General features: G+C 41.4%; 1 protein-coding gene across 3 annotated transcripts in view; it reads right to left on the reverse strand.

Annotated features, from left to right (window-relative positions):
• The window catches only part of nckap5l (NCK-associated protein 5-like), a 59,265-nt gene that overhangs the window by 18,946 nt on the left and 13,897 nt on the right, over positions 1–26,422 (reverse strand). For 2 of the 3 annotated variants that reach the window (XM_026155277.1, XM_026155276.1), the window contains exon 2: positions 8,546–8,631. Coding sequence is in view for 1 of the 3 variants with exons in the window: in XM_026155276.1 (XP_026011061.1) it covers positions 8,546–8,631 (86 nt within the window). In the remaining 2 variants the exon portion in view is untranslated. Of the gene's footprint in view, positions 1–8,545; positions 8,632–11,180; positions 11,558–26,422 lie in introns of those variants that run through there. The other variant, XM_026155278.1, reaches the window with a different exon arrangement.

Below are 26,422 nucleotides of genomic sequence, written 5' to 3' on the forward strand. Positions count from 1 at the left end.
GTTTCACAAACGTGTCATCATGTTACTGATGGATTAGAACCGTATATTAAGACATTGCAGAGATGTTTGTGGACACCAACTCCAATGTCAAGTGCCAAAAAATGCATCATTTTAATGTCACGTTATTGGCCCAAGTATTGAAGTACAACAAGCCTTAAATATGAACTCAACAAATGCACAGAGAATTAAAAGCACTGATTGGAAATGTTCAGTAGCTTCTAATAGTTTAAAAACATAAAAAATAAAAACTCAGCAGAGACCCACCAGGCCTCGTGTAACAGGAGCTGTTTGCAAAGCGTTTACGGGAAGATTATCGAACATCGCTGGGCTGTGAACGCCGACTGACAAACCTGAGCAGCACCATCCAAAGTGTAGGCTGCTTATTGAGCCGCGATCGACTCCACGCGGCCGAATCTACACGTATAATGGAGGGATGATCAATGAACCCCATCTAAGAACGGAAGCAGATATTAGTATCGTTCCTGCATCCAAGGTCAAACGGATGGCTGAGTGGTTATAAATACCAGATCTTCTCTTCACTAATGCACATCAAAGCTCCGGGCAGCAGGATGGAGCAGCATGCACACATCCCTCTGTGTGTGTGTTTGCGAACATTCACATGGAAATTACAGTGTGCACCAAAAGACAACAAAAGTGATTCTAAATATAACACGAAAATGTGGTTTTGCCTTGGCTGCTGTGGTTTTTCTTTTGAAGTGCACAGATAATGTCACAAGCCTCTCTGGAAAAAAAAACGAAAAAAAAGCCACCAGCAAAGAAGCATCTGTTAGAACGAGTTACGCTCATTTTTATTTTTATTTTACAATTTACGGTATTCGGCTTCTTGGGACATAAAACAGCAAATCTTCACATCGACAAGCAGCCAGGCTGAGGTTCGATGACCGAATAATTGATCAACAATCAATTTTTTTTCCTCAGCAAATATATCGTGTGCCTATTGACTAATCGGCTATAGACTGTACAGAGAGATTATTTACCATAAAGCTAAACACAGAAGCAGCTTTTCCCCTAAATGCTGTGCAAAAGTCTCGACCCACCTTCCATTTCATCACATTTTCCTAAGATAATGGGAAACAGGTGCAGCGACTTATTGAAATATGTGCAAACATACATGGAACTATAGTGTTTAAGGTTTGTACAGTTCTAACAAGCCTAAAAGTCAATATTCAACACAGTCTGACCTCTTTTAGGCAGTTTTCTTGTACTTTAAACAGTCTTCAGAAATAGTTTCCAGGCTTTTTTAAAAGACATTCAAAGCTTTTCTTTGTTTTTTTTTATCTGCTTTTGTTCAGTGCTCTGTCAGGATGATCCCTGCTTCAGTAATGTTGAGGTCCAGGCTCTGGGGAGGCCAATCCATGACTGACAGTCATCCACTGTGTGCTCTTCTATCCAGGTTATTGCCAATAAGACACTTTTTCAAATGTTATTGTATGATGTAACAAAGTCTGAGGGAGCTTTTACTAGAAAAAAGTAGAAGAACGGTGTTGGGGATTTAGACAGAATCTCTAACACCTCTAGCTGGCATGCATCCCCACAGCTGTAGACGCTGCTGTAGCTCTGTAACTGTAACCTGGATCCACTGTTACAATGGTAGATTCTCATATTAGACATGAAGAAACTTGAATTCTGCTCTAACGCTAATGCCGGTTCAAAATACACGATATCAGCCCATCTAATCTGGACCACATAGGGCGTCTGAGACTGGAACAAAAAGTTTATCATCTCATCTTGCACACTGTGTCACAATGGACAAAAAAAATGATGCTCCAACTGATACGCCTCATAAAGTGTGACAAAACAAAAATGCCACAAAGTCTTTCCACAACAGCTCACTCACTGTCGTGACGCTGACCGCTTTTTCTGTGTACGACTGCAAACATCACAAAAGCAGAAGGCGGCTGGTGTAGATGTAGTTTGATGTAGCTATGAAACTAAATTGACCACTGATGTCAGACATGCTGCGTCAGCTGCCATTATCTGTTTACATTCTTTGTTTTAAAAAAAGAAGCAAACTCTAACTCTTTTTCCCCCATAAAGACGAAATTTGACGACCTTTATATTCAATACACATGCGGTCTGATGACCTTCAGAATAAGTTCTGGGATTTTCCAGTTTAGCCCCAGTAAACTGTACAGGCAGAGATAACCCTCTCTAATAATCGCAGTCATTTTGTTCTGGAAGCAGGCCTGAAATCTGACAAACTATTCAGCTCAGAAAAGAGAAACAACTTTTTACCCCAGGCAGGCATCCAAGGTGGAAAACAGTTAAACTATCAGCCATCATTTAATGACAAATTGGCTTCTATTTTTTAATTTCTGCACTTTTAATCAATGACTAGCAGATAAACAAAATCCCAGCATTTTGGCTAATGTGTTCACATCATTTAAAAAAAAAAAAAGTATTCTTACTAACAGACCTCTTTTAATGCAGTTTTTGAACACACTCAGAAATATCTGGACTACAAAGCGGGATCGTATTTCTCCCACATTAGCTTCCCTTCCTTGGCTCCCTGTTAAGAATTGAATTTAAAATCCTTCTTCTCACATACAAAGTCCTGAAGGATCAAACCTCCATCACATCTTAAAAACCTTTTAGTATCATGTTATCCCAGCAGAGTGCTTCGCTCACAGACTGCAGGCTTACTTGCGGTTCTTGGAGTTTCTAAAAGTAGAATGGGAGGCAGAGCCTCCAGCTTTCAGGCTCCTCTCCTGTGGAACCAGTTTGGGAGACAGAAACACTCTCTGCTTTAAAGATCTGATTTAAAACTTCCCTTTTTGATAAAACTTATAGTTAGACCAGGATCAGAAGCATTTCTTAGTTATGCTGCTATAGGATAAAGCTGCTGGGGGGTTTCCCATGATGCCCATTTTCTCTCCACTCCCCTTTCTTTTCACTATTAATGTCTTTAAACACCATCACTCCATGATGCTAACTTTTGGCTTCTTGTTTGTGTTTTCTCCCTTTCTCTCTATGGTCTACATTTTTCTTCCTTCTTGCCAAGCACAAGTTTTCTTTCTCATATTGTGGGCATTTACTGTGCAATTTTAAGGGGGTTTCAGCACGACTACACAAAATCTAGTAAAGCCAAAAGGTGGGCAAAGGAAGAATTCGTTACATTTTGAACCAGATCTGCAGCGCTGACCTTGGCAGATGATGCACTCGCCGACTGCTTTTCTGCTTCATTCATCTGCAGATAAATTGTTTCATCTACAAAGTGTCTCAAAACTGTGAAATATTTCAGCTGTAGCTGCCTCGTTTTGTCCAGCTAACAATCCATAACCCAAAGAAATGCAGTTAGCAGATCATCAATGAAAAGGAAAAGCATCAAAAGCTTCGCTGCTATTCATTTTCGGTCTCAGTGTTGATTTATATCGAAAGTAAGCCACATATTCATTGCCATTTTGTTGGTACTACAGAGATAAACTTGCTGTAACATCTTTGGGAAACACGGAGAGGGGGAGGTGAACTAACAGACAGGGAGTGAGGGAAGGAGGGAGTGAGGGAGGGAGGCTACTTCTGGCTGCTTTCTGAACTGCGGTATTGTCACGATGGGGGTGGTATAAGAGGCTGTGACTGGCCTGAAAGTGCACACAGAGGCTCATTGACAGGGCAGAGGAGAGGAGGCTCGGTGGGTCCCGGCGGGGCTGCAGCAGTGCCAGCAAGCTCCTTCCACAGACTCACAGCCGCTGGTGCTGTCAGAGAGAAACCACGAGGGGAATGCAAACGGAGTCGATGCTGCTGCTCTGCTCAGCTCTTTTTTTTTTTAATCCACCTACTACTGAGCGAGGCAATATTCTGAGCACATTTTTATTCATCACTGAGAGCAATTGACGATAAAAAAAAAAAAATGTCCTTGCGACGGCATATTCTGATAGGATAGTGATGCGACAAGGTCGATGTGGGATGTTCATTTATTCACATCTGAACAGCCTGATCGCTGAATTTATTCTCAGGTGCAAGAAAAAGACTTAAAGGGATATTCCACTGATTTAAACATGTATTTAACCATCACAGTGGGGAAACTACACAGACTGAGAAATTTAAAAATAATAGAGTTATATCAGCTTTGGGTTGAGAGTTTAATTTAGCCATTAGCCCTGTAAGGTAGGGACCATACTCTGCTGCGGACAGCGTGGATGAGAAGTCAAGCCTGCTGTAGACGACTGCAGTGCAGCATTTCTGTGGACGACTCTGTGGAGTCACACATGTCAGCACAGAGCCTCAGTCCTACCCTTCACCAAGATCCGAGCATACTTGTGCACGCAGAAAGTCTAAAACACTTTTATGGTCTAATTATTCTTGCATCCCTTCACAGGCTTCCAGTAAAATTCACAATCAACTTTTAAATTCTGTTACCAACATATAAAGCTCTACATGGAAAGGCCTTTACCAGAACAGCCGGCCTCGCCAGTCCTCTGATGTGTGCATGTCGGGATGAATGCCTGACTGTATGGTAATCAGGCGATAAACTTAAATTAATAATTAAACTACCTGATGCTAAACAGTTTGCAAAAAAGAAATCTTTCGCCAAAACACAGAATTACAGTTATGATTGGTTCTCAGCATCCTTCAGCTGGAGGTGTGCCATTTGACAAGAGGGGGCATCCACACTTTCACTCAGTGTGTGTATCTTAATGGAGGATCCACCACATTAAAGGCTTTTAAATGAAGTAGACTTATGTGGAAAAGAGTTAAAAGTCCCCCCAACACCAAGTCTGCACCAGTGTGAACTCATAACGCATCCCACCCACTATCCAAACCTTCTGTTTACCAGGGCCAGCCAATCAAAAGGACGGGCTCTAAGAGATAATGAACCGAGAGGCTACACCAGTATAACATAAATAAGGAACTGCACTGGGAATCCCAACAAGCTTATCAGGCATCAGAAACAGATACTGTTTGAAATAATCGGTCAAAGTATCAGCAGGTTAACCGATAACAAAAATAACTGTTAGGAGAAGGATGTGATGAGTTGCAGTGAATGTAATATTCACTCGTTCCTTTATGCATGAGCAGTAACAAACATCACAGTCACTGTGCACAATATTTGCATTGAGTGGGCAATAAAATCCATTCCTGTGGAACCAGTTTGGACTCGTGGGACAGAAACTCTCTCTTCGACTCTCACGTTCAGCTTCAAACTTTCGTTTTGGTAAAGCTCACGAACGGGACTGGATCAGGTGACCCAGAACAAATCCTTAGTTACCCTGCGACGTGCTCAGGCTGCTGCAGGACTTCCACGATGCAGAGAAGCTTTCTATGCATCTGTTATTTCCGATTTTATAATCTTTGCATCTTCATGCTCCCTGCACCTTTCAACTCTGGAGCTGTATGTTTCTGATCTACTCCAACCGATAAGACTAGTGCAATTCATCATGGCCTCCAACCATGCATGTCACTGTATCCTACATGATAACTGGACAAATATGTCCAATACTAATAATATCACAATAACCCTATAAAGTCTGTTAAAATCATCCATAAATTTATTTTTGTTTATTTTTAAAACAGTACTGGCAACTTTAACTTGTATGAAGACATATTCCTGCAGAACTCAGATCAGACAGCTCCAAATCACAGGGCACCGTAACACCATCTCAGAGGAACCGACGTTAGCCCGAACGCTGGGTAAGCAGAGGAGCAGCAGGAAGACAACAAAATCGTAATTAAATTAAGAATTAAATTAAGAATTAAATCTTCAACAGTCTCCAGAGCATCACTCAACAACATAACAGCAGCCTGACTGCACCTGCATGAGTGACTCGGTCTAACTGGGCTGAAGTGTTGTGGGAAAGTGAGTCTCTCCAACTGCAAGATGGGATCCAGCCAAAAGAGAAGAGAGCCAATATAAACCACAAAATGTGGCCCAAACTGTGCTGCTGCTGCTGCTGCACGAATTCAAACCACAATTATCGATACCTTTATATACTTCTGTACTTCTGTACTTCCAACCAGATTATCAAGATAATCAAGTTAAAACAATCATCTGTCATTTTGCTCTTTTTCTTCTTTTTATCTGAAGTCAGGTCACAGTGGCAGCAGCTAAACTGGGTATTCCACACATGCTTTCTCCTAGCTACACTTTCCAGTTTCTCCTGTGGGATCCCAAGTTTCTCCCAGGCCAGATGAAGCACATAATCTCTCCAGTGGGTTCTGGATCTACTCTGAAGTCTCCTCCTAGTATGGCATGCCTGAAAAACCTTCAGGTAGACATCCAGGAATCCTTTGGACAGGAAGGAACCGCGACTCTACTCAGAGCTGCCCCTTGGTGTCTGAGCCCAGGCACCCTGCAGGGAAACCCATTTGACCTCGTTCTTTTGGTCAGCGCACAGCTCACAGGGCTGGCTGAGGCAGATTTGCCTTAGCGTGAACCAAGACGACTGAAAGAGACTTTGGTCATCAAGAAAATTAAACCCTGCTGGGAAACGTTTTAGCTTCGAGGAGTCTGGAGAGGAAGTTCAACAAATGCACGAAGTTGCAAAAGCTGAGGTAGTATGATGAGGATTTTTTTTAAAAAGGAGCAGCCCCCGCTGAGGCCCAAAGGTTGTCTTCACTGGCTCTGTCTGAGGTTTCTTTCTGTTAACAGGTTTTCTCCCCGTTGCCACCGACAGCTGCCTCGGTGTCATTCTACACTACTTTAAGGTTTTGGCCTTGCTGTGTAAATTCCTAAAATAAACTCGGCCAAAAAAAAGTCTTGGTTGTTTTTTATGTCTATAGAAATAAGGAAGCAAACAAGAGGACACGAGCAAGGATGCACGCATAAAGAAGGGATGAAAAAAAAAAAAAGAGCAAACAGATAAGATGAAGGTCAAAGTGAGCACAAAGTGTTTTGTTTTTGTAAATGCACCCTTCTGGAAAACACAGCCACTCAATCAGACATCGCTAAGTGTAAACACAGGGCAGCGAGGCGCCGCGTTCGCAGCTAAAAGCTCCAATCAGTGAAGAAAACAGGCAGGATCATGTGTTAGCCTCTGAGCCAAGCGGGCATGTGGTGCTTTTGTTCCTCCTAAAATGACTCAAGCGGATACCTGCGTATGAAAAATGTGAGCTGCGGGGACACTGCTGCACATTCATCAGCAAACAAATAAAGTGCAACTTGACACCAGAGGAATACTAACATGTCTTCTGCTGGAAACAAATAGCTGTGGTGTCCTTTAAACAAATCAGCCAGCAGCGACTGCTGCAAAGGACGGATTAACTTTTCATGGGTGTAAAGCATTGACACAGAAACTACCAACAAGCCTGATGACTAACAAGCAGGGAGACGGAGGAAATGAAACAGAGAAGTGGCACCGAAACCGAGTCAGAGATACATTTTTTTAAAGCTCAGACAATAAAAGAACTGAAGCAAAGGACAGAAAGGAAAGTTAATCTGCAGATACATTCATGATCGCCTGTTTTTTAATTGAAGATGCAGAACTTTCTTTGTGTTTGCTCCTTCTTAAATGTGAGCATGTGCTATAAAATCTATTACGGTTATATAATTAATATTTACATATAGAGTATACACATATAGGTTTGAGACTTGGTGATTAGTAACATTTTTATATCAATAGTGTGTGAAATTTTGGTTAAACACTGCAAAAAACCTCATTTCCTCACTTATCTGGTTAATGAGGCACACGGATGGTTACAGCTCCTTAAACGTGAGGATGTGGTGCTATTCTCCTTATATTAGATTTACAGTTACTGTATGTGGAACAGTTTGTGGTTTGGTTTTGAGATTTTGTGCACGAAACACCAAAACAATAAATCATTAACTCAACAGGTAGCAAATTAATACCGAGCAGAAGATTTTCAGCTCATTTAAAAACAAATATGAACATAACAGTTTAGATTAGCTTTCATTGCATGACATTTAAATAAACAAAATTGATGCCAGCTGAGTTTTCATTTAAATTTGTTATATGACTATTTTGCATCTTTATTCCGATACTTCCTGCCACGTTGCTAGCCGATTTGAATACGCGCTCCGACGCCATCGTAGGATTGGACACGTGCCAAGGAGTTTGAGGGAAACATTAACAGTGAGTCACGTTTTCCCTTTCCCCCCCTTTTTTCTTTCACAGTAACATCTTCACAATAATGTGCTGTGTGTGTGAGAAAATTGCTAAACTAGCACAGTCTAATCTGAGTAGTCTAACACAGGGTTAACCCAGCTGTGTACTCTGGGATTTTGAGTGAGTATGAGATTTAAATTTAATGGTACACATCAAAGGGTCTGATTAATAGTGAGGAAGTAAAACAGATGCTTTCTTGTGTGAAGGAAACTGTAATCAACTAAACTGTGGGTGTCACGCTGCAAGTGTGCTTTCAAAAGTGCCTTTGTTTGACATTGTATAACTAAAAGAATAACTGGCGACATTTAAGACGACATCCGGGCTATTTTCTGCAAATACGAAGGAGCGTGTGCCTTTTATATGTGACATTTTATAAGCTCAACAATGAATCAATTTGTACACAAAATAGTAAATAATAATTATTAGCCTTCAGGAAATCATAACATTATGAATCATGTACTCACCTGCGGGGTCAGCTCTTGTAATGATCCTTGAAGAGGAGTCAGTCTCCCGTCAGGCACCTCTGTCTCCCAACAACAAAACCACGGAGCTGGGGGCGAGAAAACCGGGACATGTTTTAAAACACAACAGCTCCGAGGCTGAAAATCTCCTCGGCACAATGCATGAGCGGACTCCCGGGAGGACACGGAGAAGGATATCTGAATCTTGGATTAGATTGCGGTATTTTATGGAGAACATCAAGTCTCTGTATTTCTCTCATTTCATAATTTGACACACATTTGTGAAGATATGAAAAGAAAGGTGCAGTTTTAACCCCCCATCAAACAATGGGGAAGAATCCTGGATTCAGATCGAGCCTTTTTTGGAATAATCCTGCTAACAAAGACGAACCAACCAATCACAGAGGCTCCTCGGTGGAGGTAATAAACCCCCGGCCTCATCTTTCCCCCTCCCATCCTCCTCCTCCTCCTCTCTGCATCTTAAATCATAAGAAGAAACCGCAAAATCTGCCCGTGTGTAACCAGATCTCAAAAAGTTTGATGCCGGAGTTTAAGATGGGGTTTGAGGTCAATGTCACCTCTGCGATGGGACGCGGGGAAAGGCCGCAGCCTTCCTCGGCTCCACAAGCGAACAGGAAACCGAGAGGAGAGGAAGATGCTCCCTTTGCCCTCGGGAGACACCGGCACTCGGCAGACGCCAGCCATGCAAAGACCACAAGCCCCCGCTCCTCTATCTCGCCCTCTTTCCTCAATCTCGTCTTTCCTTTCATCTCTGAGTCATTGTAAAGTGTAATGAAAGAAAGATGGATGAATAATTCAGTAGACAGGATTTAAGAACTCCCCTTTTATGTCTTTCTGAGAATGCAGGACAGTGCCACACAAAGATTTCCTTTAAAGTTTCAGCCTAATGTGGGATTCCCCCATTAATCGAACTCCCCGTTAATTATGCTCGCTTTCTACAAAGGTTTACAGCATAAGTGGGGCGCCGCGTCTGCAGTAGGGTCTCCTCAGCCAGCGTTTTTTTTGTCTCGTCAACACAGAAATGTTTGGGCGCCGAACTGCAGTATTAACTCTTCATTTCTTCATTTCCAAACGTGCTCTATAAGGTAACGGGGCCTGATCCTGTTAGATCTTGTCAAACTGAAATGGGATTAGAGGTGTTGAGCATCTGCCCACTCAATCTGGGGTTTTAATAGAGCAAGAGCAGATCCGCCGTTCTGGCCTTGGTTTGCCAGGTGCTGAGAAACGGAGACCACAAAGTGGCCGGCAGATCGAGAAAAAGCCCTAAACAAGACTCTTACTTTCAAATCCTTTTTTTTTTTGAAGGTGGGATGATAAAAAATTTGAAATATTCAAGGAGGCAAATTTAGGTTTTCAAAGTGGTTTGGTGGGATGCTGGGGATGAGGATGAGGATGAGGAGATTCATGGAATGAGGGCAGGGATAGGGGGAGAAAATTCAAAGGCGACTCAGCCAAAGCAGAGCGAAGAAATGCACAAAAGCTTCTTAAATCATGTCAGTCTCACTCTTGGGGATAGGCAAGGCCATCCGAGTATATGTCAAACACCACCCTTTCCATCTGCCAATCTGTAAAGGCAAAGACTGAAGTTCTCGCTGTGTACGCAAAGTGTGTAGGCGGGATATGTAAACAATGTGACAAAAACCTCAATCCTCACACGCTGGAATTAAGCAAGACTCGGGAATGGCTGAATCTCTCCCAAAAAATGTAGGCCAAAGTCATTTTTTTTCCTCGTTTTCTGCAGACGCACAGTGGTCGGTATCATTAATACAGATGCAGATAAATATCAAAGTGGAATAGAGATGTGTGTGAGACAGAATCAGGCTGGCGGGTTCCCTCGGCACCGCTTCCTGTCTGATGTTTGGCTACATGAACCGAGACGAATCGCACACAAGCAATATTTGGGATGAGGAGCGAGAGGAGGTGGGGGAAGGGATGGATGAGGAGAAGGAGGAGGAGGAGAAGGAGGAGGAGGAGGGGAGCTCCCTTCCCAAAAGAGGTCTGAGAGATTGGAAGTGAGCCATGCAGGTCTGAGAGCAATCACACAAAACGCAGGGATCCTTCTTAAATCTGTGCCAGCCAACCTCCACACCCATGGAGGAAGCACATCAAGGGTCCCTTCATCCTCCTGATATCACACATTCAGGCAGCATTCAGGCAGCACACCATCCACCACCTCCACCCACCCTCGTGCACGTTTGGCAGATTTATGGCACTTTGTTAGCGGGAACCAAAACAGGATTTGGAGCTGGTTCAGCCAAACATTTAAATAAAAAGGACACAGAGTGTTAACAGTGCTCAGCCTGCTGCTGTCATAAAATGTAAGCTAACCCACGGATATTAATGCTAACCTAAACAACTCACACACACATATGCACACAGGGAAATCAGCCCTCCTTTAGCAGTCATCTCGTGCCTATTCACGTCAAGTCAACACCACAAAACACGAGTCCCCTCGCTGTCATTTCAGGGAGAAAAATCTGCTTCACTTGGACACAGAAACAACATCCCAACAGGCAGACAGAGCGCCGGGCGCTGAAGACCATGTCAGCTGTAAAAACTGCATCACCAATACAAATTAACCCCCTCCTCCCAAAGTACACATTTTGGGTCATCTCACCTTTCTCCTTCTGCCTTTTCTGTCATCCAGTCATCTGAGAGCTCCTCACACCAGAATGAAACGTAAGGCACGAGAAGCAAAGAGGATAAAAAAGACATGAAAGGAGGCCACAACCTTACATTTCTGCTTTCCGGCCGCCGAGGAGATTACGTCCCCCCCCTCCCGCACCACCTCCTGTTAAAAGTGCCGTCACTTTGCGAGCGTGGCGAGGAAGCCGGTTTCCTCTATGCTACAGCTAGAAAAGGCCTGTCCTTGGGCATGAGCATTGTGTATGTGTCTGTGCTGTCTGCAGAGGCTGCCATGCCTCCCATTGTTCCAGGGCGAGTGAGGCAGGCTTCCTACCCCAACAGACCCTGCCTACTACAACAGCTGTGGACCAGCCCCCACCTCCCAGTTGCTCTCCTTCTCCCCTCCTCCTCCACCTCCTACAACTCCTGCCTGTGCTGCTGCTGCTGCTAAACATTAACCCCACAGCTGCCGGCTTGGGTCATAAAGAGGAGGAGAAGGGGGAGTTGTTTTCACAGGAGACCCTACCTTGTACGGACAAAGGGACGTAACAGGGAGAGGATATCCGACATCCCGGCCGAACTGACAGCAGCTCTGCACAGAGCCATTAAGTGCCCTAGAAAGAAAACAGGCTCTGCACTAAGAGGATTGTCCTTCTCTTTCACATTGGCAGTACGTGTTGGACAGAGTCCTGTGCGACGGCACAGAGGGAAAGACTGGAAATCAGGAGGAATCAGGAGGCTCCAGGTTATGATTACTTTCATTAGAAATTATAGTCTCAATTATTCTCTGCTGTGGCTTAGAGAAAATGGAGCAAACACAGCAGCTAGAGTTAACAGAGCCCAAATTATGTGCCGAGATGAGGTGACGGGAGGAGAGGTCCAATTCAGGGACTTCGGTTCATGGAGGTGAGACCTAGCAGGCAGCGGGTTCAGTTCAATTTGATTTATTTAGCACCAAATCAACAAACCATGCGGCACAAAGCTGTCACCCTGGGTTTGATTCTGTCCTCGGTCATTTGCTGCACGTCTTCCTCCTCTTCTTTGGATTGTAATGATATTGATATGATAGTGGTTAAAAGAGTCATTGAGGCTATTATAAAACCATTTACATACATCTGTAATTTATCATTTCAAACTGGTCGATTTCCAGACAGAATGAAAATAGCAAAAGTTATACCTCTATACAAATCTGGAAACAAACACCATTTCACAAACTACAGGCCTGTCTCTTTACTACCTCAATTCTCAAAAGTTCTTGAAAAACTGTTTAAAAACAGACAAATTTATAGATAAACATAAACTACTCACTGAGAGTCAGTACGGATTCAGATCAAGCAGATCAACATCATCAGCACTATTAGATTCATTAGAATACATCACAAATTCCATAGACAAAAAGCAATATGTGGCTGGGTTATTCATAGACTTGACAAAGGCATTTGACACTATAGATCATGATATATTAATAAGAAAACTGGAACGTTATGGTGTCAGAGGGGTAGCTTTAGATTGGGTCCGGAGTTATTTAAGTGACAGAAAGCAGTTTGTGAAAATAAATGGTGGTTGCTCCTTATGTATGGACATTGCTTGTGGTGTACCCCAAGGGTCAGTTTTGGGTCCAAAATTCTTCAACTTGTACATTAACGACATCTGTAAAGTGTCCAAAGTATTAAAAATGGTTCTCTTTGCTGACGATACAAACATTTTTTGCTCTGGTGATGATCTGCAGAATTTATTGGAGGATATGACTAATGAAATAAGTAAAGTGAAGTTCTGGCTTGATAAAAACAAATTATCATTAAATTTGAATAAATCTAAACTGATGTTATTTGGAAATAGTAGTTTAAATACAAATGCAAAGATTCAAATAAATGGTGTTGATATTGAAAGAGTCAGTGAAAATAAATTTCTGGGGGTAATAATAGATGAAAAACTTAACTGGAGAGCTCACGTAAGATATATTCATTCCAAAGTATCACGAAGCATTGCAGTACTAAACAAGGCAAAACAGGTATTCGACAGAACATCACTTCATATTCTCTACTGTTCACTGGTTTCACCATACTTAAGCTATTGTGCAGAGGTCTGGGGCAATAACTATAAAACCACATTACATTCACTTTTTACTCTTCAAAAAAAAGCAATTCGAATCATCCACAATGCAGGTTATAGGGAACATACAAACTCACTATTTTTGCAGTCTGAAATATTGAAAATTGACGATACAGTGAAATTCCAAACAGCACAAATTCTATTCAAAGCAAAAAATAAAGAACTGCCAGGTAATATTCAGAGTATGTTTTTTTTGAAAGAAGGAAGTCATAATTTAAGGGGTTTTTGTAACTTCAAAACAATGAAGGTACGTACTACAAGAAAAGGCTTTTGTGTTTCTGTTCAAGGAGTGAAACTATGGAACAAACTGAATATGGAATTAAAGCAATGTCCAAACATAAAACTGTTCAAAAAGAGTTATAAAAATATGATCTTCTCGATCTATAAAGAAAAGGAAAATATTTAAATTAAGTGAATGTCTCTATTTAAAAACAAACAAACAAACAAAAAGTTCATGATGTGATATTATAGTATATAGTATATCAGAAATCTGTTCACTATTTTTATTACAAATTATATCAGTAAGGAAGCTGACTAAATATTCACTGATAATTTATGGCAAAGGGGTGGGATTAAATAAGTGTATACTTCTTCCCACTCCCTTTCAACATGTAAATTAATCAGAATGGTTTTTTGTATGTAATTTGTATAGTATTTTTTTCTCTCTTATTTCTTTTCTAAATGTACTTGTATATTGTACACATGTTGAAATAAATTACCAATCAATCAATCTTCTCTCGCCCACCTTTCCTGTCTACTCTCAAACTGTCCTTTCATAATAAAGTCTAAAAAGCACAAAAAACATATCTGTGAAAAAATAATAATGATAAAAGAGGGGATCCACAAATGGCAAAACTGCTTTTTAAAACTGTGAATTTGGATATCTTAACATGGTGAGTCTATAGGGATCGACCGGCCATTAGAGCCAACCAAGTGCCCGTTAGAGGAACTGCAGTTCCTCTAACAGACAGTGTTGCCTTGACATTTCAGTCTCTGAGCCATTTTTTTCATTACACACACAATATTTGAAGTATGGGAGGAAACCTGAGCATCAGCAGGAAGAAAATGCACTACATTCAGGTGTTAGAACACACTCCGTGTCATCAATATTTCCTCATTTGACAGCTGTAATCTGCCCCACTCAGCAGACTCTCTCTATCTGTGTATCTGTTTCCATGCTTGCTTGTTTGTTGTTCATCAGTCCTGGAAGTTGCCACTTGTGACCCACCAAAAGAAGAAAGGTTGCACCGATGTTGGTGTAGCCACAAATAAAATGGAATCTATCGACTTTAGTAGCCGATGTTTATGTGTTGTGCAACATCCGTTTTCAGCCTGACCCTAGCTCAAAACCAGTCATAGTGGTTGTTTCTTTATCTTCTGTTGATAGCTTTAGTTAACTTCTAGAGGTTCTAACCTTTCTTTCCTTTTTTTTTTTTTTTTTTTTTTTTTTTTAAAAAACACAGAAAGAATTAAAGTTCCCTGAAAAAGTCTCTTTTCTCCAACCCACCATGTAAGAGTCAAATTAAAAATTAAACAAGTAAACTAAACTGTGAGTCTTTTTTTGAAAGCCTCTGATAATTACTTTTTAATAAAATATGCTGCTTTATTTTCTCAGTACAACAGTCCCAAACCCAAATGGGTCACACATTTCAGAAGTATGGGTGAGAAAATGTTTGGGGTCTTTTTGGTTTTAAATAACTGAAACAGTTATTAGTTCCAGATTAATCGCTTCAATCGATTAATGAGTTAACAGTGTGGCTGTTGTGCAGCAATCTTTGTGAATGGGGGGTCACGGCTTCCACAATCAGCGTCTTGTGTGAACCGGTCAGCGCCCTGGCAGGTTTCTCGGCACAGCGTCTCGGTGTGGTTTCTCTCCCCAGGTTTTCACCCGGTGTGACTCAGCTGCTGTCCTTATTAACAAGGCCACATCATCCTCACATACCAGACACAATAAACCAAGTCTGATGACAAAATGACTGGGAGCCACGGCAACAGCGAGAGGAAGAAAACACGGGTTTCATGAGCAGAATGTGGGAGGATAATATAATAAAGCAATAATGGATGGCAACACATCCCTGCAGCATCCCTGCCTCCGTAAACAACTCTTTAAATCGCAGATATGTAGGTCCTGATTTAAAGTAATAATATGACCCTAATTAACCAGACAAAAAAAAAGACACCTAACCCAAATTGACCTTGCCCCACACCAGACATCCTATAGTGGAAATCAAATGCCCCGGGGCACTTACAATTGTATTCAAATCTCAACAAAACACCCGAGCCCGTTTGGCAAGTATAGAGCTGCCCCAGATTCAGTTCCTGGGAAATGAGACTGTTTGTTTTTCCAAGATTAATGCTGACACTCATGAATCCCATATGGAAAAAATCACGGGAACCCCCAAAGACAAAAATGCTGCTTTATCAACTCAAATGAGCTGTTTGTCTGCGGAAAATTTCACAGGTCATCATCGAGAATCAACCACAACAAAGAAAAAAAAAAAAAAAAAAAAAAAAAAAAAACACACGACAGATGCCGAGCCTCACATCAAAAATCACCCAGATCAAAAGAGCTTGTGTCCACTGAGGATTTATCCTCTTATTGCTGACACACATGGCCGTCCTGCCCAGTCTGTACTCACCACCAAGCCTCTAATCTGTGTCCGCCTAGTGGCTGAAAACTTTAAAGAAGCCGTCCTAATCATCCCACCACCACGTGAGCAATTAAACCGTTTCTGCTAAACTCCCAGGGTTCTTGAAGGGCATTACATTCATTCACAATTCACATTACACTGCGGTACAGACAAAAATAGTGTTTCTGTTTACTTTCAGCTCCTCTGGAGAGACTAAACTCTTAGCACTAAAAAAATGCACTTAGGGTACAGAAACGCTACCTCACTAATGGTTAAAAAGCTGTAAACCAGCACCAAAATGACAGTCACAAACCAAAAGCCACCACTCTCTTAACCAATAAAAACTGTTTGATGTGTGTATTCTTCATGTGTGGCCTTCAATCCGGCACTCAGTCATCAAAACCTTAAAAACCCATGCTATAATCATTGAAGAGCTGCAATAAAAACATGTAATCTGTATTTATTTTGACCAATTCTTAACTTTTTAACTGTAGTTTTGAAAGCAACAACCAGAATATCTTTATATTGTTGTTTGGAGAAAGCAAGACGTTTGAAGAAGACCTTGTATGTTTTTGTACCATTTAAAAATTACATTAATCTACTAAATAATCAGAAGAGCAAAGAAGTAAACGGCTTGTGGTGTCACTTTGTGATTGCCTAATGTCTTTCAAAAGGATGAGATAAGAGCCATCTGAGTCCATCTAATCACCCCAAAATCTCTTTTTGCTTTGCCAAACTACACCCGCCAATCACAGCACTTTGCAGAAGGAAGTGTTCATCCTGTGATGAGACTGCGAGTCACAGCATGACAGGATGTAAGCTCGCTGCACGCTTGTTTTTGTTGGCGGATGTAGACAGAAAAAAATAGTCCCTACATGTTACTGCTCATGAGGTTTGTGGATTTTGTGAGTAAGTGCATCATAATTTTAATAAAGAGAAATTGATGCTGAGCAGTATTTAGTTGCATTATGTTAAAACGACTAAAATAGGCGATGCACGCAATACAGATCAATAAACAGCAGTACAGCTGGCAGGAAAAAAAAACATCTGAATTTTATTTTCGGGTGAGCTGTCTCTTTAAAACTTTTACTGATGCTCGGTGAGGAATCTGCTATTTTAAAATCTTCCATTATTTTCAAATTTACATTTAAAGAGCTTAGAGGAAGTGCTACAAGTAGGAAAAAGTAAAAGTATGGAAAAACATTTTTAAACTTGGCTGTGGTGGAAAACTTGGTGAAGTAAAGCAAATAGTGACAATGTGCAATAGAAAGAAACCTGTTAAATGAATCATGACAAACCAAAGGAGAGAAGTGCAGCTCTGTGCGGGACATCACGATACTCAAACCTTCATCAAATTCAGATGATTTTTCTCATTTTGTCATCATAAAAGGTGATTAATTGCACCATATCTTTTCTTCTCCTTTCAAACTGCATCCAGTGGGAGAATTGGCAAAACAATTCCTCCAATATGCCTCTAACAGTAGGGAATCCGCTTTTTTCATCTGCTTTGGCCCATTTTTATAAGACTTGTGAGCAGAGATGGGCAGTAACACGTTACTGTAATCCGATTACTTTTTTTCAAATAACGAGTAAAGTAAGGGATTACTATTGCAAAAACGGTAATTAGATTACCGTTACTTTCCCGTAGGAACGCTGCGTTACTGCGTTACTAAAACCGTGATTTTTTTGCGAGGATGTCTCATGACAGTGACGTAAGCGAGTGCGACGTTCATGGCAACAGCTGTGTGCAGATCAACAATGGATCATATATCGAGTGCGGGAGAGAGTATGAGCGTGCAGCGTTTAAAGCGTGGAAGTACTGACCTTACTTTGAGTTTGATTCCATAAAAAGTGATAAAAACATTAGTGTCCGTTGTGCGTGGGAAGAAAACTTCTTTTTACACCGAAAAACCCCCCTAAACAAGCACCGAGTGCGCAACGACGTAATGGGAAATTCGCAGAGAAACTCGCGGATTCTTCCACTGACCGCTGCGACACACCTGCACCAGGGCAAACCTCCGCCTATGCCACTCCTGCTTTACAGGTGAAAATAGAGCAACAGGACCGCTGAGTCTTTGACTTTATTTATTTTCTGCTGTGTTTTACTTGCATCTATTTGAAAGACTGAGTGTAAACACAAAAAAATTTTTTATTTTATGTGCAGAAAATAGGTTTAAATGTTAAACTAATTTATTCAAGTCAGAGAATGTTGCATATAATTAAATTTTTGCTTGATGCATAAAGTTAAAAGATTAAAACTAATGAAACAAGTTTTAAAAAGAGACTTTTCCATTTGATTACATTTTGTATGATGGATTATGTAGAAAAAGTAGAATTGGGCTGAAAGATCTATCACTTTATCACCTCTTCAGGTTTTAAATCGTGTTTTTAAAAAGTAACTAAGTACCGTAATTAATTACTTTTGAAAAGAAGTAATCAGTAAAGTAACAGGATTACTTTTTTGGGGAAGTAATTTTTTCAAGTAACTTGACCAACACTGCTTGTGAGACAACCAGATAAAAATTGGAAAAGAAAATCATGGACACACAAAGGGAGACTTAACTTTAAAAGGCTCTAACCCAATGCTCTGCTTTGTTGCCTCAGCAGGTGGAGAACTTGCGTGGTGTTGCGGTTAGCCAGAAGTGTGGACCTAAAGCTTGAAGATCATCTAAAGAGCAGAACAGTCCTGTCACCAGAGGAGTTTGAGTATGTCCAGCCACAGAAAGAGAAACAGCAGCCCGATCAGTGAATAAGCTGGTATACTTGACAGGAAGGACTGCATCTAGATGGCTAGAAACGACTGGACTTTCAAAATAAAAGCAAGGCATAAACTGATAAATGTGCAGGTAAATTTGGCACATGCCCACCACCCTGGTGCCACTTAAGCCTTAAGATATTTTTAATGTGTAGAGATACTTTTCGTCAGCAGCTGTGAGAGTGCTACAGTCACGCTACCTGTGGAGGTCTGACAGAGCAGTGTTAGCACTACCATATCGAGCTCAGAGGGAAGTCAGGTGCCCTCTTTGATATCTCCGGTGGAGGAAAAGGTGGGTGATAGGAAATCACAGTCAAATTTTTCCAAACATGCACTTACGACTACTTGATGCTTCATGTTGCCGACTGAACGACCGTTTTTGCAAATGTTTGAGAAGGCAACTTTAAATGAAGGCAACACAGAGACACCTGAACAGGCACTCAAATATAACCGAACATAAGATATACAGATGTTTTATTAAACATACTAATGTTAGTAATCCCTGCACATTCGTTCAGATTATAGCAAGAAGATTCTTGAACGATTCAGATGCTTCCCCTTTCACACTATGGGTTTCAGGGTTTCTGTATCAGCAATGTTTTATTAATATACTTGATAAAAATAACACAGGTCTATGGTTAACTGCCACATGCAGCTCACACAGTACATAACGCATCTTTGTGGCACCTGTGCACAAAAAAACCTAAGCTTGTCAACCCGCAGCGCTGCGCATCAGCAGTTAACATGTCACTTGAAAAAGCTGAATGAAGGGCTGTCAGGGGTTTGTCATAACGCTGCTGTGTCAGGCATTAATACACACAGACATCTGTATGGGATGAATGGGACATTGAGGGAGTAGCTTCCCTTCTAAGAGGGTCAAAGACTGAGAGCGCCGACATGACCTGAATGAGGGCTGGTCACATGTTACCCCGAAGCTAACACAAGGGAATGAGGATAACTCACAACATAAAAGGCCTATTGTAACCCCCCTCCGCCATCCACTCTACCCCTCGAGTGAGGATCTTCAGCAGCGGCTCAGAGAAACTCAATGGTACCAAAAACCATGAGCCAAAGGGTGATAGAAATGCATCTTAATGGAAGGAAACTCGAGGGGAAGAACATCTCCTGGAGGCATCCTGGCAACGGTCATGTGGCCGACTTCAAATTCAATGCAAACAACACATGAGACGTGACCTGTGACAGTGTCACGGCGCCGTCTGACAGCTCTGTCTCAAACACGCCGTTCGCACACTTGCAGCTCTTCATGTGCTGATTACATAAGATGACATAGAAACCCCCCCAACCCCCAAAACAAAGAACAGCAGCAAACAAACCATCCAGACAGGAAGTGAAACAAACGGTCGACTAATCAATGATCCACAGAAACATTTAGGGCATCAGCTAATGATTATTACTTTAATTACTTAATCTGACAGTTGCTCTCTACACGTTCATAGTTTGAGCTTAAAACTGTTGAAATGTCATCAAATGTTTTGTTTTCTCCAGGAAAGACAGAGAATTCATTGCAAGAACAAAGAAGAAGCAGCTGATGAGGTCATTTCTATTTGCTCACAAATTACAATTTTGTGCCACCAACACAGTTAATCATTATATTTGAATATTAACCACACTATTTTCCAGCATAAAGACTCTTTTGAGCGATAACTGAACAAAAGTTGTCTGTTAAAAGGAAACTTTTTTTTTTTTCCAAAGCAGAAACATGAAACACTTCCTCATTTTAAGTTGTCACTTGAGAGGATTTGCTGCATGTTTCTAAAACGCAAATATTTTTGGACTGTTGTTGGGGAAAAACAAGTGATTTAAACCTTCTTTTCCATAACACCAGAATGTGTCTTTAAAGTTTAATCAGAAGAAATTATTTTTTCATGCTTTTATACCCTCGGTTTCAGCCCAGTTACAGCCTGAGCTTTTATGTCGGTGCTGATGACGCCCCTCTCAGAACAGTGCAGTCCCTTTCCTTTTGGTCCCCAGGCCACAAATGACACTAACAACCTCTGGTGACTTATCATAACTCTTTGAGTTTGGCGGAGCTCTCTAATAACTGTCAGTTGCTAACAAAAAACTTACACACTGAAACCAGAATCTGAGCCAGAAGACAGAGATACTTATGCAGAAGTATCTACAGTGAGATCTGGTGACCGACGAGGCCATTTTGAGTATAATGAACTCATTCTGCCTTCAAATCAGTTTGTGATGATCCTGCTGGAAGCAGCCATCAGGAGATGGGCACGCTGTGGTGAGAACGGGAATATTCAGGTAGGCTGTGGCACGTAAATAAAGCTCAGTTTGTACTAAGGACGGGACGGATCCATGTTTTCATGCTGTTTCTTACGGTGGCCCTGAGAGGCCAAACGGACTGCAACTTAAGAAAACACCAGCGATAAGAAAAATGCTGCAAAAGCACACAAATAATAATGGATTGCATTTATATAGCGCTTTTCGAGACCCTCAAAGCGCTTTACAATGCCACTATTCATTCACTCTCACATTCACACACTGGTGGAGGCAGCCACAGTTGTAGCCACAGCTGCCCTGGGGCAGACTGACAGAAGCGAGGCTGCCATATCACGCCATCGGCCCCTCTGGCCAACACCAGTAGGCGATAGGTGAAGTGTCTTGCCCAAGGACACAACGACCAAGACTGTCCGAGCCGGGGCTCAAACCAGCAACCTTCCGATTACAAGACGAACTGCCGACTCTTGAGCCACGATCGCCCCAAAACACAACAGAAATAGGAAAAAACACAACAGAAATAGGAAAAATAACCCAATAACCCAACGGACCAGTTGCAGGAACCCAAAACATGGTAGGCATGTTTTATCATGATTCATATAATACTGATGACGGATTTTTAGGCTAATAGTTATGCTAACACACTTACTTCTCATCTTTTCTTTCCTCACAGAACCGATAGATCCTTCACTTCTTTTAAGTGTCTCCCAGCGCAATTCTTAGCATATTTTGGTTCCTGGAACTGGTCTCAACTGGCACAAGGGAAGGGAACCCGTCAGGTTATTGTATCCCCAGAAACACTTCCCTTGTGCTTTTGGAAATCTGTTTTTCCTTATTTCCATTGTCGTTTTTCCTATTTCCTTTGTGTTTTGTGTGCTTTTGCACCGTTTTTCTTATTGCCCGTGTTTTCTTAAGTTGCAGTCCGTTTGGCCTCTCAGGGCCACCGTAGTTTCTGCCAAATTCTGACCCAAAGATCAAAATGTTGCAGCAGGAACAAGAGACTCATTAGATCAGGAAACATCTTCTAATGGTGTGTGTTGTAAACCGTGGCCTCAGTTTCCTGTTCTTAGCTGATAGGAGTGGCCTTGTGTGAGATCCTCTGCTGCTGTAGTCCATCTGCTTCAAGGTTCGACATATTGTTCCTTCATAGATGCTCTTCTGCGTACTGTGGTTGTAACAAGTGGTTTTATGGATTAACTGTTGCCTTCCTATCAGCTCCAAGCAGTCTGACCGTTATCCTCTAACCTCTGACATCAACGTGGCATTTTGTTCAAGGACAATCAGCTGGTTCTGAAATATTCAGACCGACAACTATGACACACTCAAAGTCACTGAAATCCCTTTGATGCCCAGTTTGAACTTCAGCGGGTCGTCTCGACCACATCAACATGCCTAAATGCACTAAATGCTGCCATGTGATTTAAAGACTGTGTTAACAAGCAGTTGAACGAGTCTGTCTGAGCCACAACAAGCTCATTTAATGAGTGGATAATACTTATTTAATCAAGAGCCTCATTAAATTGTACAGACCACAATTTACTTGTGTACTCTTTGAAAACACAACCAAAAATGCTTGTTTATTTTGATAATAATTACAAACTTAGCCCTTTTTCAAGCACAGTGTTACAGTGTTTCACAGTTTGGATATTTAAACATTTAAACTGTGCGGCTTTCCAAATGTACGGCTATAGCTCAAAAGTAGGGGGTGGGAATTCTTCACATGCAAGCAGGTCTTCCTACCAGTAACGGAAGGTTTGGTGTACTTTATCGTAGTCGAGATCTTTGAGAGTAAGCAGTGCCTACTGTTGTGACATCACAATGTTATTGAATTCCTGACTGCTGAAATATGAGGCGTGCATTTGTTCCATTGAATGAGTGTTTAAAAAGTTTCACTGTGCTTATAAAGCCACCAGATCTTTTTGATAATAAAAAAAATCCACAGAAATCGCCCTTCCTATAAAATCAAACCTTTAAATATTTTACCTGTGAAGTTTAAAGAAAAAGTGGTTGAGAGTGTTCTCCTTTTTGCCATTTACTAGTCCAAAAACAGCTAGATAAAAACATCTTTGCTAAAAAAGCAAAGATGGCATAATTTGTTTGTTTCTAACTTTTTTGTTAAGATGACATTTGGTTGTGTAAGTGATACCACGGTTCCTGCGGAGAGACTTTTTTTTTCCTTTACTCAGATTTCTCAGATTTTAAACCAACTGTTTGTTTTTGGACTGTTGGTTAAAAGAAGCAGTTTCAAGACATTGCCGTGGGCTCTGCTAAATCGTGATTTTCCTTCATGTTCTATTAGATTCATTGAGAAAACATCTGGCACATTTTTTTAGCAGATGGTCCATCGCTGCCATTTGTGGTTGGGCAAAAAGAAGCAACTGTCTGAATAAGAGCTGTAAATCAGAGCCGTGGGGTACAAACGCCCATTGAGAGGCAGACAGTTTAATGTAATGTGCGCAGCCCCAAGTGAGGATGGAGTGCTAATCCACCGACATGAAATGTGACACCGGGATGTGCGGGGTCTACAGCTGGGGCTATAAAAAAAACCTTAGTGTTAATTTGCATGAAGCTTCGGCTTAGTCGGACCTCATTAGGAAGTCAGGAGTTGTAACCGGCGAGCCATCATCACCGGCTGGCTGTGGTCTGCCTGGCTGATGGTGTTTGCTGTGCAGCAGAAATGGCTTACAGAGAGCACAGAGTCAGCGGCATCAATCAGTCAGCAACTCTCTATGGAAACAGCTTCAGTAATTTTAAGATCAAACAAAGTAAAATATTCTCTATTTAAGCTTCTCGTACGCAAAAATGTGATGCTTTTCTTGGTTAACTAAAAATCGTGCTTTTGAGACGAAATCTAGAAAGCAAGCTGTAAAAGACGCATTTTCTACATGTAATAAAAGAGAGAAATAATTATGCGTATTTAAGGGGTGCATTACACCAAGCTGCTGCCAATCAGTGAAACGGGGCGACAGGCCCTAGACCAGACTATCTTTGCATAATTCAAACTTTAAAATAATCCCTGTTCATCTTAAACTGGGCCTTGTTAGAGCTACTCACTTCATCTTCTGCCTGAAACAAGGCGTTTCAGCTCCTCTCGCTTTAGGACAACTTTTTTCTGATTGGCCCCTTATTGGAAACTTTCACCATGTTTAATATCTTCATCCAACACTGAAACAATATAGGAGGTGAGACTGCTCCTACACAATGTAAAAACTGGAAAAAAATCTGGCTGCTCCGTTGACATTAGGAAGGAGTGTCGGGGAAATCCTTTTTTCTCAGTGCATGAAGCTCCATTAGCACTGGGCACAGGACCACCCACAGTGTGTCAAATGGTAAGCCTTCAAATCGATTTTAACATTTGCGAAGTGGATGAAGGTGCAGGTAGCCAAATATGATGTGATGGTGGTCCCGGTATAACTTTCAGGTCTACAGTGAAATCGTAGAGCTTACAGCGTAGCGCTGGGTTTATACTCAGCTGCAGACACCACAAGGGAGTTCTTCGTTCCAGTTATAGATATTTGAAATCCGACTAAGGGTGCTTTAAGCGTGCATTGTAGTTTTGTGTGTCTGCAGAATTGTCTGAGTGGTTATAAAACATTAAAAAAAAAATCTGATCCGTCTGATGATGAAATGCACATCAACCAGACCCAGGCAGGTTCGTGGACACGGAAACGATAGCACACATTTAAGCGTTCAGAAGTTCCAGGGAGCAAACTAAAAATAGCATCAAGTCAGGAAGCTGCCTTAACATGTCTAACAACAGGACTGTAAACATGAGATCATCCAAATTTTAATCAGAGAAGGTTTGTCGCATTTATTTTTTGATCACTCCTCATATACAAGACAGAAAATAAAGAAAAGGACACAAGAATCTCCTAAATATTCCTTAAATATGCCTCCACCAAGGCAATGTGCAGGTTTATTTGCCCTGTTGAAAATCATTTTAATATACATAATCTTTAAGAAACATAATTGTGGCTACAATTATTTTTACTTATGCAAATTCATTCTCTTTCTCTTGATGAAAACCCTTCTTTTTAAAGTAGTGCTGTCAGCGTTAATCTAATTAAAATGACGTTAACGTCACAACCGCATTAACGCGGCAAATCTCCGTTAACAAGTTAACGCGGATCGCCCCGTGCGTGGGGCTGCAACACGTGAGCGCGCTTAGCTTGTTAACGCGTTAGCGCCGTGCAGCCCGATGCATGGGGTGACCTGCGTTAATCTAGATTAACGCTGACAGCACTACTTTAAAAATCTGAAACATTGTAACATCTGCCTTTGCAAGAACAGCTCTTTGTAGCATTGTTATCACTTTGACCTTCAGATCAATCTATTGACAAACCAAAGCAGACAAAAGCCTTTTTTTAATCAGTATTAAAAGCCAGTCAGTAGTAATGTGTTTCGGCTTCTCCAATGCCTCCTCACTTTTAATGACATCAATGATTACCTTTGCATTTTTAAGTTGTTCTTTAAGCAACTGTAATTGTAACAATTTGCTTTTTTTAAGCTTTTAAAGACCAAATCATGATTATATAACCATGAGAATAATCAATTAAAAGAAAATGTTCAGGTGCAGCCTCGTTTCCCTGTGTAAACTTTAAAGCAGCTTAGTCTGATTCCAGACGGTGATCTTAATAAATCGCTCACATGTGAAAAGATTCAAAGTATGCTCCGCAGTCCATTTCTGCGATCATAAAAACCCGGTAATGAAAACCATTTGTTGTGGCCCCTGTAAAGGCAGGTTTCGTACCGCTGTAAATACTCCGCAGAGAGGTGCCGTCCTCTGCCAACCAGACGACGAGCTCGGCAGGCAGAGGAACGGCTGCACGTCGTCCACCGCTGCACCACATTTCCATGTGTGTCAGCAAAAGCCTTTACTACAGGTCTTCGGTGACTCATTTTCACATCAAACTGTTGAACCCTGACATGCCTGGAAAAAATGTGAAGCTAGAACAAGACATGCTGCTGACGCCAGACGAGCCGATCCAGGACAAAGGCTGCTACAGCGTCCAGTTTAGAGAGCTGCAACGAGGCCACTCTGAAACAGGTGAAACCAGCTCTGGCACAAAGATTAGCGACTTATCCAGCTAAATTTGGGATTAAGTCAGGATTTAGCAAGTCACCTATGTGCGCCATTCCACCACAGGAGCTTTTACGTAAAAGCTTAGCGAAATATCCACGTCTACACTCAGCCAGCTTTTTGTATTGGCACCCATATTACAAGGCTAAAAACAGGTAACTCCTCTTACTGAGTCAAAGACCAAATTTACACCAAGGTAGTTACATTAGTAAAAGTTGTTTCCCCTCAGTTTTTAACCTCCGTTTTCTTTTACTTTCCTAAAAAGCAGCCAAACCTTCTTTTGGATTTTCCAGCAAACAAACCACAGATCAAAATGTTTTACCCCCAAAATCTTTGGGAACTTTTAGCACTCTGGTGTTTTCCACTTTATAAGATTTTCAGCTTGTAGTTTTGGCCAACAAGGA

Source organism: Astatotilapia calliptera, chromosome 20 (assembly GCF_900246225.1).
Source record: "Astatotilapia calliptera chromosome 20, fAstCal1.2, whole genome shotgun sequence".
Classification (NCBI taxonomy): Eukaryota; Metazoa; Chordata; class Actinopteri; order Cichliformes; family Cichlidae; genus Astatotilapia; species Astatotilapia calliptera.